Source organism: Lepidochelys kempii, chromosome 4, assembly GCF_965140265.1.
Source record: "Lepidochelys kempii isolate rLepKem1 chromosome 4, rLepKem1.hap2, whole genome shotgun sequence".
Taxonomy (NCBI): Eukaryota; Metazoa; Chordata; order Testudines; family Cheloniidae; genus Lepidochelys; species Lepidochelys kempii.
The window spans coordinates 90,546,098-90,563,626 of record NC_133259.1 but is presented as its reverse complement, the minus strand read 5'-3'; the positions used below and the strand labels follow the sequence as shown (position 1 = coordinate 90,563,626).

At 41.4% G+C, this 17,529-nt stretch overlaps 1 protein-coding gene across 6 annotated transcripts in view; it reads left to right on the top strand.

Annotated features, from left to right (window-relative positions):
• The first annotated feature begins 4,871 nt into the window (after positions 1-4,871).
• The window catches only part of SPATA18 (spermatogenesis associated 18), a 43,078-nt gene continuing 30,420 nt past the window's right edge, over positions 4,872-17,529 (top strand). For all 6 annotated transcript variants that reach the window (XM_073342070.1, XM_073342068.1, XM_073342067.1 and 3 more), the window contains exons 1-4: positions 4,872-5,238; positions 13,444-13,549; positions 13,668-13,783; positions 15,543-15,661. In XM_073342070.1, coding sequence (XP_073198171.1) covers positions 5,152-5,238; positions 13,444-13,549; positions 13,668-13,783; positions 15,543-15,661 — 428 coding nt within the window. In that variant the 5' untranslated portion in view covers positions 4,872-5,151. The remainder of the gene's footprint in view (positions 5,239-13,443; positions 13,550-13,667; positions 13,784-15,542; positions 15,662-17,529) is intronic.

Here is a 17,529-nt window from a genome sequence, read left to right as displayed (position 1 = left end):
AAAAAATCAAATGCCCTTTTCCATGTAACTAATATTTTGGATGATTAAAAGTGAAATAATTTTAAACAATCTAAATTGCTATTCCCAGTCAATACTGGTCGCTCAGTTTTTGTACTTCACTTTGAAGAATGAAAATTAGTCAACCCTTCTAACAGCTCACTGATGGATGGATGACTTGGGACATCAGAGGTATATCTTCTGCTTCAATTCCATGAATATCTCATTGGACAGTGGGATTGTGACATCAGAGGTAAGTCAGCAAACCATCACTCTTCTCTCCTTTTGTCTAACTCTCCCCAGTGAGATTGTGATATCAGAGATAACAAGACAACATCTTCCTTTCTCTTCTCTTTTCCATATTCTTTATCCTTCTCTAGCTCTTCCCTTAATACAGTTGCACTGTGATGTCCAGCCTGCCTCATTTGCCTGCTTCTTCCACAACCATCTCAGGGCTTTCTTCCATAGACCTCTCTTGGCATGGATTTCCCTTCCTGAGGTTAAGCCAAGCCACTTTTCCTAATTTAGATCTAGTCTTCCTCATTCTGTCAGAAAAAAAAAAAATTGTTCCAGCATGCTGTGCAATAGTTTTACTGAGCAACTGCATAATCATACTGATGATGTCCCCAATCACCAAGTCAGTGCATAATGGTCACCAAAGAGTAAATATTAAGTTTTGGTCTTTACCAACTTGGATCTGATTTTAAATAGTTGCCTAGAGATGCCATTCTGCCCTTTTTGAAAAAAGAAGTGTATAAGGTTAAACTGTTGTCTGTCTGCATGTGCTCTGCTGGCAGTTGGGTTCAGAAACTTTGGGTCATAGAATCATAGACTTTAAGGTCAGAAGGAACCATTATGATCATCTAGTCTGACCTCCTGTACAATGCAAGCCAGAGAATCTCACCCATCCACTCCTGTAACAAACCCCTAACCTATGTCTGAGCTATTGAAGTCCTCAAATCATGGTTTAAAGACTTTGAGGTGCAGAGAATCCTCCAACAAGTGACCAGTGTCCCATGCTGCAGAGGAAGGTGAAAAAAACCCAGGGCCTCTTCCAGTCTGCCCTAGAGGAAAATTCCTTCCCGATCCCAAATATGGCAATCAGCTAGACCCTGAACACGTGGGCAAGACTCACCAGCCAGACACCCAGGAAAGAATTCTCTGTAATAACTCAGATCCCACCCCATCTAACATCCCATCACAGGCCATTGGGCATATCTACCGCTAATAGTTGAAGATCAATTAATTGCCAAAATTAGGCTATCCCATCATATCATCCCTTCCATAAACTTATCAAGCTTAGTCTTGAAGCCAGATATGTATTTTGCCCCCACTGCTTCCCTTGGAAGGCTGTTCCAGAACTTCACATGCTGTCCTCTTGGAATAAGTCCATGGGAGCGTAAAACATGCCCCAAACTCTGATTTAGCACCCACAGAATTAAAGGGACAATTTAGCCTTTGGGGAAGGATTTGGGTCAGGGCAAGGGAAAATGGGTGCCTGTAAAATCAATAGATCCATTAGAATGGTGATACTCAGACTGAGGCTCCAGAGCTGCAAGTGGATCTTTTGTGTGTCTCTTTGCTCCTTGCAGCACATGATATTAAAACACTGTGTGATTGGCTAATAATTAAATCAGGATGCTTTTACTATGTTTTAACCAATTGTAGTTGATAAAATAATAATACTTGGTCAGTCATTTTGCTGTGAGAATTGTATATATAAATAGTAAATGAAACAATGAATTCACTCCACTATGACTCTTTTGGTTGATTGCTAATTTGGCTTCTGAACCACTGAGATCTGACAGGTTTCAGAGTAGCAGCCATGTTAGTCTGTATCCGCAAAAAGAAAAGGAGTACTTTTGGCACCTTAGAGACTAACAAATTTATCTGAGCATAAGCCATATTAGAACTACTGAGAAATCTATGCAGACCCACCAGGATCTTAGCCCATCCCTGTAGTAGGCCACGTAGGGCCAGAATTCCCTTCCCTCTAGCAGTAAATAGCTGTTAAACTGTAAAAAGAAAAGGAGTACTTGTGGCACCTTAGAGACTAACCAATTTATTTGAGCATAAGCTTTCGTGAGCTACAGCTTACTTCCGATGAAGTGAGCTGTAGCTCAGGAAAGCTTATGCTCAAATAAATTGGTTAGTCTCTAAGGTGCCACAAGTCCTCCTTTTCTTTTTGCGAATACAAACTAACACGGCTGTTACTCTGACACCTGTTAAACTGTGTTCTGGTTGGCTGACTCCTGCACTCTACTCTCTTCTTAGAGAGTGGTTTCGGACAAAGAAGAGAATCACACAGAGACAATTCCTATGTACATTTCTGCTGGAAAATCCATGTCCTACAAAAGGCAGCACGTTATGTCCATTCCCTTTTAGACCTCATAGATCTTGTGCAAACCAGTTTAGGACGCAGGGGGCACATGTTTTGGATAGACAGATTACACTCTTTTTACACCATGAAGGCTTTTCTCTCCCTTTTTACTCCCTTCCACATCCCGTAACAGCAAGAATCATATGGCTCTTTATTTTAATATACATTACATTTTACTACTGCTCATAAGTGCTTACCTTTTTTAACTTTCTTGGGGCTGAGAAAAATGGATATAGTGTTTTAAGTAATATGAAATCTAGTGGAACAACATTGTGTGTCACAGATTAAAACCAAGTAATATTTATCTCTATTTTTAATCCCATTCATTGCTGTTTGTATCCAAATTCTCCAGTAAATGTCCCAAATCTGTATGATACAGTATATCTGTCCTATCTCTGTTACCATTTGCATTTGAATAGCTGAATTAGTTGAAAGATAAGTAAAATCACCTGCCAATTGACTACACATCTATAGAGACCTGAGAATGCTAGTAATTACCTCTACAGTGTGGGATAAATTACGCTTAAATAGTGTGCTCTAGATATTTTGCAGGTGAAAAAATAGATATAAGTTTTTGTAAATGCAGTGCCAAAATCTCCCACACCCTGTTTTTAAGCTATTCCATTGCAAGGGCAGAACACATAGTTCTGTGTTAGCACACTTTTTGAAGGATAACAGGATTCTGGCAGAACAATCCTTTAATGCAGAGGCTTCTCTCAGTTATAATAATAATTAATAATAAATATAAATATAATTAGTAAAGCACACATTCTTCCATTTCTTGGGTCTTTAATGTGAAGATCTCAAAACAGAATCTGGCTCAATAGACTAGCATTCAACTTGATTCAAATGGACAATTGATTTGTTTCTTTTGTTACTGTGCTCTCCCAAACACACACACGCACTCGTTCTTTGGTGAAGGCACACCGATTGTGGAACTCTGCCATCCTAAGTGAAAATCTACTCTTTATCGTTCGTGAACCGGAAAATGCTGTCTGATGTAAGGCCATAAAACACATTTGATTCTTCCAAATGTTGAAGATTTCAGTGTGGTTCTCAGGGATTAATTTGGTTCTTGAAATAGACTTATTATTTTGTTTCATTTAAACCTGTACATGTATAAAATGAATGGAGAAGATGGAAATTTACATGAGCCCTTGTTCTCTAGCCCGTTCATAACAGAAGTCTTTCATTTACGAGTGCTGACTCAAAGACTATGGGCTTTCAAACTTTTTCACATTGTGGACCACAATTTAGAGAGATTGTTACATGGAGGATATCCATATACATTTGCAATTGAGGATCATCTTCTGTCTCATTCAGGCTCCTGTGACTTTCCAATGGCAACTACAATAATTATTTATATAGGGAAGTAATTTTAAGAAAATAATTAGCTATTTTAGCTGTCTTTAAGTGCAGTAGGATCTTGTCCTTTCTGAAGAAAGTTAATCACAGGTTTACTTTTGCTCTTCATTTCATTTCCCCATCCCATCTGCTCTGTTTTTTTCTGGTGGAAATAGGGAGGAGAGCCATTAACACTGTGACCAGAAGTGCTTTGTAGACCACTAGTGGCCCAGTGACTAGTTTTTTGTGGGGTGGGGTTCTATTATATCTTGTCTGCTTAATCTGCGATCCATTTCCTGTGGGTCTGAACTCAGCTTTAAGCATCAAAGGCACAAGGGAGGAAAGCTTTGCAGAATTTTTTCTTTGCTATGAGAGGCAATTTCACAGTGTTCAGAAAGCCAACAGCAAGGAGTTCCGATACTTTTCAGACAGCAAATCAGTCAAGTCCTGTCTGGAACACTTTTTGAATGAGCTGATCCCTTTACTCTCAGTCTCAGGAGATCACACTTTAGGTTAGGGAGAGAAATCCTGAAATCCTTTGGCCAAATTAGAGCGACTTCAGGGCATTTGAAGTGCCAGGCAGCTGGAGCAAAGGCAGCAGCTGCCGCTCGCTTATTCGGTCCCGCGGACCTACACATAATTGACCAGAATTCATCCTTTGGGAAATGTTCTTGCCGGATCATCCAGGCTGGGTGTGAATGGGAGATCTGCTAGCGGAACAAGGGGAGAATACTCCCTTAAAAAAACAAAAGTCCCAATAGGTGTTTGTTTATCCAAATTAAATTGCATCTCTTATGCGTAATAAAGGCTACTTTGTTGTCTTGCTGTGCCTTAAAGGCGCCTTGAACTGAACCAAGCGAGAGTGTCTCTACGGGGGAAAAGAGGCGAGGAGACAGGCTGGGGAGGGAATGGCGGTATCGGATGGGTCCTGAGGAAACTCCTCACCTACACGTCTTTGACCTGCCCCTTCCCCAGTTGAAAACATCCTCCTCCTCCCGGCGCGGAGTCAGGGATTAGCTGGAGCCCTCCCGCCTCCCGAGTTAAAGCTTCTCCGTGGGAGGGGCGAGGGCTGGGCAGAGGGAGGCGGGTTTACCGCGTTGCTACAACTAAAAAGTGCCCCCTTCGCGCAGTCGTGAGCACAGCAAACGTCAGTTTGTTTAACAATCGTGGAGTATAAATGCTCAAATTAGCGGGGCGGCTGCAGGAGGAAGCAGCGCTGAGCCTCGGCCGGAGGCGGTGGCACCAGCAGCCGCGGCGAACCCCTCGCTGACCTCTCCCGGTCAGTGCCCTGGGGCTGCTGATGTAGAGTACCCAGGGGGAGGATCCATCTATGCTGTTAGTCCCGTAGGAAAAGAAACAACAGCTTCCCCTTCCCCTCGCTAACCCAGCCCCAGCCTCGGTCAACCTCGGCTCTCGGTCGGTGCGTGACCATGGCCGACAGCTTGCGGAGATTAATCAACAACGAGAGCTGCAGGATTTTGCAGGAGAAGCTGGAGAACTGGTATAAAGATTACCACGTGAGTATGTGTGTGGTTCATCGCAAACGTCTCCTCTTCGTTCGCCGCCGCGAGCCTGTAAAGCGATTCGATTCACTGGGGTTTGTTTTGGGAGTCTGAAGATGCTGCTCTAGCCTTAGATCATTTACTCGCCTAATGTTCTACCAAAGGTGTTTTGCCATGAAAAAAAAAATCTTCCACCCACCCCATACAGTGGGGTGAAAACGTGCTGCTTCTTGTCTCTACTTTTGTGTTTTCAAAGGGATTTTGTAGAGTGAGCCAGATCAGGAATTAACATTTCTACTTTGTTAAATTAATGGGGGAAGAATACACAGTATAATGGTGACTGTTTCAGATTGTAAATTTAGGCTACTGGAGAAAGGCTATCATGCGGGACTAATCTGTGTGAAGCGGCTCCGCTAAGTGTTGGATACCTCGAGTGATTTCCCGGGAAAGCAGTAACCAAGGACGCTGATTTTCAGACATTGTTGTGGTTGCTATAGTTACTGACACCCATTGACACTATAAATGCATCGTATCAGGCCAGAAACAACTTGCAGCAGAGACTGCTGATTTCCCCCTCATCTCCTCTTGGTGCTCTGATACACACATCTGATCAGATTAAAGTAAAAATCAGTTGCCAAAATGCAAATTTACATCTCTTTGCAAACTCATCAGGACCACTTACACTCTTTCACAGTGAATAATACTCTATCAAAAATATATTTTCCCAGAAAGGATAACAGTGGCCTCCATTTGATTTTATAACTTCTTGTATGTGCAAATATTTTTGAAAACACTTTGTGTTAGATATCCAAGCACAATAGCTGCACTGGAAACTGTTGAATATCATAAACATCAAGGAATATAAGAAGACCTTTAAATACAGAGAAAAGTTAAACAAGAAATATTTTATTGCTTGCAACCATACTGTGCATCAAGATAATATAGCTTGTTCTGCTAAGGTTCTCAAAGGCCTCTGGTAAGAATCTCCCCATCTCCAGTTGCTGCTGTGGAAATGGAATATGATTTTTTTTGTTAGTTTTTAAAATTTCTAGATATTTTTAACTGTACCTGGTGACAGTGTCACACATTTGAGGCATATCAGTGTGAGAACTATGAATTCCCATTAAAAAAAATCAGACCCATTAATAATGGTTAGAAATTCAAAACCAGAACAAATGACTTGTTTTCTGAGAGCAAATTCAGTTTACAGCTATTTCATGTTTGAAACATTTTTGTTAAACTGCTTTTGTTGTATAACTGAAAAGATACTGCAATTATAACCGAGTACCAAAATGAAGTTATACCTTGCAGATAACATAACTGTTGAACATGGTACTGAATGTTCTTTGTAGCTGTTCTATTAAATGTTACCTGTGGTACTGTGCCAAGTTTTGTGTGTGGGTAAATAAGACAAACCACAAGAAACAGTTGTTTTGTTGACTTGGATGGCTTTTTCTCTTTTCTTCCTAAAACTTCTTTTTATTTTTGTCTTGAATGAAGCCATAATATATGTGTTTTATTTTATTTCAGTATTGTGCATTCTATTTTATTATAGTACTGTCTGTTCAGTGCTCTGCCTGCCTTGTCTGTCTGAGAATGGAGTGACTTACAGAGTTCCTTTATTTTATTTTATTTTTTATTAGTACAGAATTGTTATTACTCCATAGTGTTTGAAAGCTGACTCTGTAAAATAAACACAGCTGACCTGAAGTAGCTTATTGAGGGGGAGAAAGGATTTGACTTGGTCTCCGGTCATGTAAAATGTGTGCAATTTCTTTTATCAAATAGAAACAATTAACCTAAAATGCGTTTCACAGCAGAAGAGCAAAGAAACCACTAATCAATCTCAGATATTTAAATACAGAAGTTTTTGCCCTAAATGTACTGCAATATCTGATCTTGCAACATTACCAGATGCTCTAATTGTAAAGTTACATATATTACCCAAACTAAGAGGAATATGTGTGATTCTTGGCTGAGTAAGGGTGGTGTGACATAGTAGATTTATACAATTGCTCTCTTAACTGGCTTAAATCCCAGACTATTGACTGGCTGGCTGGCTTGTCATTGGCAGAGATGGGGCAATTATAACTGTGATATAAACTCCAGAAACCTGAGCAGATGGTAACTGCTGTTTGTAGCACATTTGAGATAAAAATGCATTTTCAAGGAAATAGCCAAATATAGGGTAAAATACATTCTCCTTGCTGCTAATGTTCTATAGTCTAATCTCTGGTCTGTTTGTTTGAAAATGATTTATTTATAATTTGTTTGGGGGAGGTAATATTTATACATACCATAATTTAGTGCTTACGTACCAAAGTGATATATAGGAGCTTAAAACAGATATTAAAAAGGCAAATTAGACAAACATAGAACATGAAAGTAAGACAAAGGAAGTGGACAGAGAAAGTAGGGCTGAGAGCTAAAACAAATACAAATAACATGAATTATATAGACTTTTTGTAAGGTCTGATATTTTAAAATATAGACTGAGAAAAGAGGGAAGAAGCAGATAGCTCATGAGTTAACAGTGAGAAAGCAAGGTCAAAGAGAGAGATTTGAAGAAGGAGAGTGAGGCTACTTGGTGCACATTGAGTAGGATGACATTCCAGGTGCTGGAAATTGTTTATTATGACTGAGCCCAGACAATGTGCTCGATACACAACATAAAAATGAAGACAACCCCTGCCCCAAGAATGTGCAAATCTAAGACAGATGCAGAGAAGTAATGTTGCTTTGGGAAACCCAAAGAAGAGGGTGGATTTCCCCCCCTTCCCCCATTTAATTAATAACTTGCTTTTTGTGGGCATCATTGAAGGAAGTGAGTTTTTAGGAGTTTGGGGAAATGCTACAGGGTAGTAGATTGGTGAATTGTGATTGGGAAGACATTCAATGCATAGGGGGCTGTGTGAAAAAAGGCATGGAAATAGTGGCAGGAGACAAATGAGGCATGGAGGCTGGTGTGGTTGGCAGAACAGACAGGACGAGTGGGCATGTTTTAAGAGACAAGGCTGAGATGTATATTGCAATAGATTTGAAGGGAAGAATGAGAAATTCAAACTTAAGGTGGTGGACAAGTTGAGGACACTGAGGAAGAGGAAGGCTGCTGAGGGAATCAAAATCAAAGAAGGAGGAGGGAGGATTTGGGTAGGGGACAATAACATCCACACAGAGGAAGAGGGGTGAATAGAGTCTGTTAAGAAGGCAGTGAAGTTGGAAGGCAGGGAGGGACGGCTGGAAGTAGGAGGAATATGAAAATAGGATGACAGTGCATTAGAACTTCTCTAAATGGTATGCCAAACAATCTTTCTAGGTCATCTTTGAGTGGGATGTTTTAGAGAAAGAGAGACCACCATGAGAGAGTGCAGTTTTGGAGGGAAGTTTAGAAGGAGAGATCCAGGTTTCAATAAGAACAGAGAGTTCTTTAGAAATGGAGCAGGAGAAGAGTGGAGGGGGGCAGTGTGAGAAGACAGATAGAGGAGATAATGGGAGGAGGAAGAGAGAATGGATAGGGAGAGAGGAGTGGGTAAAGAACAGTCAAGGTGGGGAGCAAAGGGGAGATGAGATTTAAATAAAAGGCAGAGCTATGAAGAGCCTTAAAAGTGAGGACAATGTGTTTGAACTTTCCCTAAAGATGCTGTCATTGCAAGATTCTTATTCCTGGGCCTTAGCTTCTTAACATGGGACTTGCAGAGCTCCCAGGCATCTAAGGATTTTTAGCCCTTGAGGGGAGTGATAGTGGGGTAGATAATGATTAAGTACCATCTGAGCTGAGAAGAAATGCAGCCCTTTGAACACTAGCCAGTTCCTTTTTGACCTTGGTCACTGAAGGAGCTCCCTACAGAAGATTACACCTCATTAGCCATTGCTCCAGCTCCTTTGAAATCCCAACAGTCTCCAGGGATCTTTTACCATCCCTTCTCTGACTTCCAGTCAGGTCTTGTTCATCAGTGCTATGTACTGAGGCTCTTGCCTTGACCACCTCAACACACATCTGTTGATCGTCTGCTCCCACTTTTTGTGTCTGTTTTTTCTCAGCTTTTGGCACTTGCCTCTGTGCATAGGTGCAGAGAAGGTTTTGATGCTCGCCATTTTTTTGCTTTGATGTTCTCAGTGCCTCAGCACTTTCTAAACAACACCTGGGTTCCTTTTTCCTTGGTACCTCAGTGTCAGCACTGTTCTTTGCGCACCAACGCTTCAGTTAGGGTGCCACAGTTTTTTATTAGGGTACCTAGCAACTTTCATAGTGCTTGTTTTTCCACTTGTTCTGGCACTTCCTTCAACACACACCCATGCTGGCAACTGTGGCATCTAAAATGGGAGGAAACTGTTGGTGATTTCAAACTCTTGTCAGCACAACAGTGTCAAAGACTGACAATTTGTATATCTGTGATGTTGACAATGATGTGCAGGGGTACCAGACTGCCTACATGTGTCACTACATGACCTGATGTGGAGAGTGTCTCTAAGTCTTCCTGGAGGTACCCAATAGAGCAGAGGTGGGCAAACTATGGCCCGCGGGCCACATCCGGCCCATGGGACCGTCCTGCCTAGCCCTTGAGCTCCTGGCTGGGGAGGCTAACCCCTGGATCGTCCCCCACAGCCTCACCTTGCCGTGCCACCAGCGCTCTGGGCAGCGGGGCTGTGAGCTCCTGCAGGGCAGCAGGGCTGCGAGAGCCGCTGGGTATAGTGTATTAAATTGCTCCCCATAGAAATGTGCTACTTATGGAGCACCAGGACTGGCAGCGGTAAGTAGCACATTCCTATGGGGAACAATTTAACACACTACACAGGGGTAGGGAAGGCTGTGCCTCCCCAAACAGCCTGGCCCCCACTCCCTATCTGCCCCCTCCCACTTCCCATCCCCTGGCTGCCCCTCTCAGAATCCCTGACCCATCCAACCCCCACTGCTCCTTGTCCTCTGACTGCTCCCTCCTGGGACACTCCACCCCTAACTGCCCCCCCCCGGGACCCTCAGCCCCTATCCAACCCCCCTGCCCCGCTCCCTGTCCCCTGACTGCCCCGACCCCTATCCACACCCCCATCCCCTGACAGGCCCCCTGGGACTCCCATGCCTATCCAACTGCCCCCTGTTCCATGACTGCACCTGCCCTCCATATAGTTTTGGAACCCTGATGTGGCCCTCAGGCCAAAAAGTTTGCCCACCCCTGCAATAGAGACTCCTATAAGTCTGGCATGACACTGGCTAGGACGGAGTGATTCAAAGGGTGAATCCTTGAAGCTAAAGCTGAGTTTTTCTACAACTGCTCAACACTGGAACACCATGCCAGGGGCAGCCGGGTTTGCTCAGACCTGCTCCTCACTCCAGTAATCCCAGTCAGACTGTTTCAACTCAAAAGTCTCCTGCAGCATCATCACCAGTGTAGCCCAAGGATGAGGTGGTCCTGAGTTCAGGCTAATGGAATGGGGCAGAACCTCTATGCAGGAGTCTGAGACGGGGGCACCACAACAGTTAGCAGTTCCCTGACATGCCTTTGCCAAAGCCTCTGACTCCTGGTTGCTCTATATCAAGGCCTCTGTATTTTTTCACTTCTGCATTCAGATGCTTGAAGAGGAGAAGGAGGTGGTGAGTCCAGGTATCCATGTATGCTTGGAAATCTGGTCTGATCACTTCTGGCTTCAAAGCATTCCTTTTCTTGGTTATTGGGTGCAAGAAATCTCAGTGCAGTTGGAACTCTGTTTGAACCAAAATCTACTCTTGCATCCCAAGAGTCAGTACTCCTTGGGCAAGTAGCTCTGGCCTTTACACTGACACCTCTTGCATTGGCCACCAGTGTCCATGCTTCCCAGAACCCTGATGATACTCCAGGCTCCCCGATTACCTGTACAGTTCCAGCTATTGGAGCAGAATCAAGCTGAGGATCACGGTGATGGGGGATGGTCTTTGCATTTAGATTAGCCAGAGGACTCTCCTGATGCCAAATACATCTCCACTATGAGAATACCAAGACAGTGACTTTGTGGCAGAGGATCCTACTTCTCCTCAATTTTTACAGAAGTTTTCCATGACCACTGATTATTTTTTTCCGTTAAAACCAGGTCAGAAATATACAAAGATCACAGTTAGGAGGTAACTGGACCGGAAACCACATCCATCCAATAGCGTTGCTGTACCCTTGCACCCTATTTTTGACAAGTTGGTGATAAAGCTATGGCAGACCCCTTACAGAGCTGTCCCAGGCTTGAACAAAGTTCAGTAAACAGTACACCCTTTCCTCAGACTGCCCCATGCTATGTCTTCCCCACTCCCACCCCCACGCCTCTTGGAGCTTGGTGATAGAGGCTGGACACACTTATGGTACTGTACCCAAAATCCTCAGCTGCAGTGCTGGGATTCATTTAGAGAGAAGGTTTATCACTGTGTGACTGCAATCCTCTAAGTCATTTACCACCAGTCCTTCGTGACCAAGAGTCAGGTGGAATAATGGAAGAAGCCTCTATTTTGGTTGATTTTCTTCCTCAGTAGAAATGCCAGAAGCTTAAGAAGCTGGTAATAAGAACATCAGGTATGGGTAACTTTTGATGCAGATGATACAATGGTGGGGGCCACTGCCTTCAATAGTGGATGCCTGGAAATCCAGAGAACTTAAGGACCTGTCTTACTTTATAGACAACTTGTTTGGGAGCAGATAGTGGCTTCTATACAGAAGGCAAAGGAGACAAAAGCCACACTGCATTATCTTGGGCCTTTGTCTTGTTCCTTGGGCCCTCTTTCGAGGGAGGCAACAGAAAGGCTCCATTTCAAAGGCTGGCTTTCATGTCAAGAGCTAGCTTTAAGGGAGCTCAGTATCCACCATGCACTTGGTGTTTGGCCTCAGCACCCTAAGAACTAATGGTCCTAAGCTCCCTTTCAGCAAACACCAAAAATTGAAGGATTTGAAAGGTTAATTAAAATCAAGAACATTTCCGTTATCATAAAAATCCATATAATCAATTTTGGTAATTAATTCAGCTGATTGGTGTCCAACTTTTCATTTTGGTTCACAGGCCCATACCCCAATCTCCTACCTCCATGCTAATTGCCATGGAGATGGGGATATGAACATGGAGAATTTTAGGCAACATTCATATCTACAGTCATACCACCCCAAGGCAACATCTTATCAGATCTGAAAATATAGGTTGGATCAGTCAAGGTAATTAATTGGTTGGGGAAACCTCTGGAGAAAGCCCTTGCACTATAAAAAGTGATGATTCTCCTTTGAATGATTGTGCTCACATACATTCTACTGCAGGTGTAGGTTGCAGCTTGCATGCATTAGGGCATGCATACACCTGCAGAGGAATTATATATGTGCAATACATCTCAAAGAACAACAGTTAATACATAGGTAAGTAACCATTTTTGCTAGTACATTGTGGTCGCCTTGCTGAGGCAGTACTGTACCACTACACCAGTATAGTGTTAGGGGCACTGTACTCCTGGAGGTAAAGTTATTTTAGATGTGATATGTAAACAGAAATTCTGACCACTTGTCATTGCTGGCAGCTTTAGAGCTCTTCCTGACAGATGTAGCATTAGCAGTAATATCCTGGACCAATTCCAGCTCCAGTAATTCCATGAGATAGTTTATAGCTTTCCATAATTTTTTTTCCTGCTTTTTGTATCAAGGACATAATGCTAGTTTCCTCCTGTTCTTGAACACTCTTTGTTTCAATATGTATTAAAAACAGATAAAATCACATGAAAGCTATGTGTGCCTATTGACGGTGCAACAAAGTAACCTTATAAGCGTGGTTTATTTTAGTCTGTAGAAATATATTTTGCATTTATATAGGACTTTTCATCCAATGATTTTATATCACCTTTTAAACATTAATGAAGTTTCATGACACTTCCATGAGGTAGGTAAGTGTTATTGTATCTATTTTAGTAATGGGGAAAGCTGAGGCATAGAGAGGGTGAATGGTTTCTTTAACCTAGTAAGTCATTGATAGAGTTGAAAATCAGACCTTGAATTCCTGACTCCCAGCACTTTGCTGTAACTATTAACATCATGTGTTATTTTTCCGGCCCCTGGAAATATCTGAATGCTCTAATGGTGGTTTAGGAAGCTGTAGAGAAGTCATAGACAAAGTTATAGAAAAAGCTCTTATATCATGTTCAATGTATATCATAAACATAATTATTTAGAAAAGTCAAAACGAAATAAAACAAAACCCCCAAACATATGTTTTAATTCTTCTGATTTACAGATTAACTCATGTGATCAGAATCTGAACAGATGTTGTGAAATCATAGAAATGAACTCCATGATTCAGGGGCAACTCTTCACAATCCTCAATCAAACAGCTCGAGAAGGTGAGAATTTTCCATGTCTCTATGGTTTGTACGTATCACCTCCATTTTCTTTTTAAGTTCAGACTAAGGATTTAGCTCTGCATTTTCTCACATATACCTGGTTTATGTGTTCTCTTAGGTGGGCATTATGCAGGTGTAGAGACAATAAAATCTCGTCTCCTGCCATGGCTGGGGACTTGTTTTTCCAGTACTACTTCGGGAAGGCCCTTTGAAACCAGTCTTTCTCTCATTCAGGTATGCTGAATGTTTATTTTTAAGATGATAAAAATATATAAATCAAAGACTTTCTGCAATTAAAAATCAATGTTGGGCTTGTTTTACTAACTAAAACAGTGTTTTCACACAGTTTGCCTTCTGAACTATTGCCATCATTGTTAACTGTGAGAATTATGTCATTAAAAAAAAAAAAGCTTTAAAAGCGTAATAAAATAAGTCATTGAAGTTAATTTGACTAAATTAGCTTAGCAAGCCTTAAGCTCTTTTGTCTTGTCCAAGAAACTAGTTTCTTATATATCAAGGTAAAGAAATATGCTAATTATAAGTTTGCTGTGACATCACCCTAAGACTTTACACCAGACCTGTATTGGAAGCAACTTAGTGTTTTGTGAAACTCTTCATGAGAACTGAGGGGCGCGCATAAGGTCCCATGCCCTCTGAACTGTTAGTTTTTGTTCTTCTGAAGCTTGGGCTCTATTACATGTGTTGTGAGAAATTTTTTTAAAGGAAAGAAATATAAATCATAAATATAAATCATGATACCACCATGCACCTAGCTTTGAGGACTAGGATAGCAGGGGTGTGTGTTCCCTTTCTCTTCCCCTGCATGATTCATAAGATTTGCAGAAGGTGCTGTTTACAATATTTCAGCTGGAGATGCAGACCTTCTGTGGCACTCTTGTGTGTTTTGGAAGAAAACAGTAGTGTTAGCTAGTGGGGAGATGAGAGCAAATGTCTTCATGCTCTCCCTGATTTCTCATTTTAATTTTTTTTCCAAACAAAAATCACTGTTTACAGTTTGAATAAGCTGTTTCCCCTGGGTAAAGTGACATCCAACCGTATGGACTAGGATTAATCTGGCTAGGGTCTGTACTTGGTACAGAGAATAGAGCAGTTTTCTCTTAATTTGTTTTTACAAATGACAACATTTAAAAAGCTGTAGTGAAAGAAATAATCTATGTGATAATTTATGGGTTTTCAACTGCATGTGCAAATGAAAGGAAAGCCTTTCAAAACAGAATTGAAACCCAGTGCACAATTACTAGTTTATTTACAGTTTTATTAGGGTATGCAATGTGGTATTAAAAGCAGAGTTGCATGTGCAAGGGTGTAGCCTTATCAGTTATATTAGTTGCTTAATTTGCTCTTATGATTTTTCCCCATTATTTTGCATTCCCAGTAATGTGTAAAAAGTTAATTAATGCAGGCATAGAAAGAATTGTTGGCATATTTAGTTCTAAGAGTTTACTTTTTGTCCATATTTTTTCTTTCTAGTAGTGTGTGTATTTGTGTGCATATCCATATGTATATCTATCTATCTTACAATGAAATAGTAAACCACTACTATATGTAACTTTTCCCCCAGTGTGATTTAATCTCTCTCTGGCTGTTTTATGCTATCTCTCTATTTGAACAAGTACAATGTTTTCTTTGTTTAAGATCAATTTAGATTTATTCTTTCCTGCATCAGTTCAGAAATGCACAGCTTGTCATGAGACATTCTAAGGCAGTGGTTTTCAACCTTTTTTCATTTGTGGACCCCTAAAAATTTTGAATGGCGGTGCAGACCCCTTTGGAAATCTTAGACTTAGTCTGTGGACCCCAAGTTGAAAACTACCATTTTATGGTAACGACAACCTTGCGCAGGCTCCTTAGAAATAGTCTGTGCATGCCCAGGGGTTTGCAGACCATGGGTTGAAAACCACTGTTCTAAAGAAATGCTGTATAACTTTTGGGCATAACATTCAAACAGTGTGCTATTTGTATTTCACTGTAGGAGTCAATTGAGAAAGAAAGACAGCTGAGGGAATTTGCCAGCACTCGGAAACACGAAATACAACAGTTGGAGAAAGAACTGAACTCAACTCATTTACAACTCAACTTAGTGCAACAAGAGTAGGAGAATTAACTGTGTATTTTTCAACAACAAATTTATTTTTCTTCTCACACCTCACTTCTAATAGAGATCTGCAAAATGTTTCATTTCTGCTTTGAAATAAGAATTTAAAATCTATCTAGACTCTGGATTTTCTGAATTTGAATGATGTGGGACTGTATACCCAAGGCATTAAAAGTCTTCTAGTAAGTAAGTTAAACATTGGTTGGTTTGTTTGTAATTAAAATAATTTAAAAAATTGTATTGGCTGCCTGAAAGACAACAGGCCTGGCAGAAATTAAACATTTTGCCCTGAAAACTTTTGGTCATAATACCGGTAGCTTATTTAATACAGATTCTGTACTGCAAGTTGCACAGAAGGAAATTTTCATGCCACATATGACACATTTTGGATATAGCCAGATATATGTATTTTTTTTTATTTGCACTGTTGTTGTAGTTGTGTTGGTCCCAGGATATGCGAGACACAAGGTAAGTATGGTAATATCTTTTATTGGACCAACTTCTGTTGGTGGAAGTAAACTTTTGAACTACACAGAGTTCTCCAGATCTGGAGAAGCCTGAGCTAAATATAAGTTGGGACAGATAATTAAGCAGATCCACAAGATCTCTGCTGTGTCCCAGCTTTTAAATAGTCTTCTGGAGGAGCCACTCTGGTGTGACAGGCCTCCAGGGAACCCTTCTTTTTAGCTTCAGGGGAGGCCACCCAGCCTCACCTCCTTCTTATCTGAACCTCTGGGCTCCAGCACTCCTGCTTCATATTGTGAGATCTGTCTAGTGAGTCCAGTGAAGATAGTAGAGACCTGTACACTCTTCAGGGACTAATGCACCTCAGCAAGTATTTGCAGTGACTTCAAAGTGCAGTAGGATTTATTACACAGCATTGGAAGTCCTTAGGCTAGCATAGTGAAATAAAGGTTCAAGCATAGTCCATTCTGGTCAAGCCAGAGTAAACCACTAGCCAAACTGTAGTGGATTCATCTTAGGGTCTGTTTCTTTCTGACTCCTTAAGAGAGCTTAGGTATCTGTACCCACTTGTATTTAGTTCAGACATTCTGATTTCTTTCCCCAGACCTGAAGAACTTGGTATAGTTTGAAAGCTTGTACCGTCCACCAATTATAACGGGGTTAAAAAAGAACTAGATAAGTTCATGGAGGATAGATCCATCAGTGACTATTAGCTAAGATGGTCAGGGATGCAACCCCATGCTCTGAGTGTTCCTAGCCTCTGTTTGCCAGAAGCTGGGAGTGGATGACAGGCGACGGATCACTCGCTGATTGCCTGTTCTGTTCATTCTCTCTGAAGCATCTGACATTGGCCACCGTCAAAAGAGAAGATACTTGGCTAGATGGACCATTGGCCTGATCCAGTATGGCCGTGCTTATGTTCTAACAGAAGTTGGTCCAATAAAAGATATCATCTTACCTACCTTGTCTCTCTCATATCCAAAATATGACATTTCATAGAAAAGGTATGGTTGAAAAGAATGCTCAATATTCTTATCCTGGCCAAATATGCTTCTCATCAGCTAGGAACAGGTAGGTCTACCTAGCAATCAGAGGTATGATTGCAGCATGTGTAGATGTACCAGAGCTAGTTTTGATCTAGCTAGCTTGAATAACAACTGTAGTGAAGCACAGTTTATACAAACCTGTCTGGAACCCTGGATCTCTACTAGAGTGAGCAGCTAGCTTGTGCTTCTGCTCATGGTGCTACAACTTCATTGCTATCATTATTAGAGGTATCCAGATCAAAGCTAGCTCAGGTACATCTACACATGCTGTAATCACACCTCTGAATGCCGTGTCTCCCAAAGAAAGAGAGAAAAACCTTGCATAATTGTGATCCTTATCTATTAAAAAGATT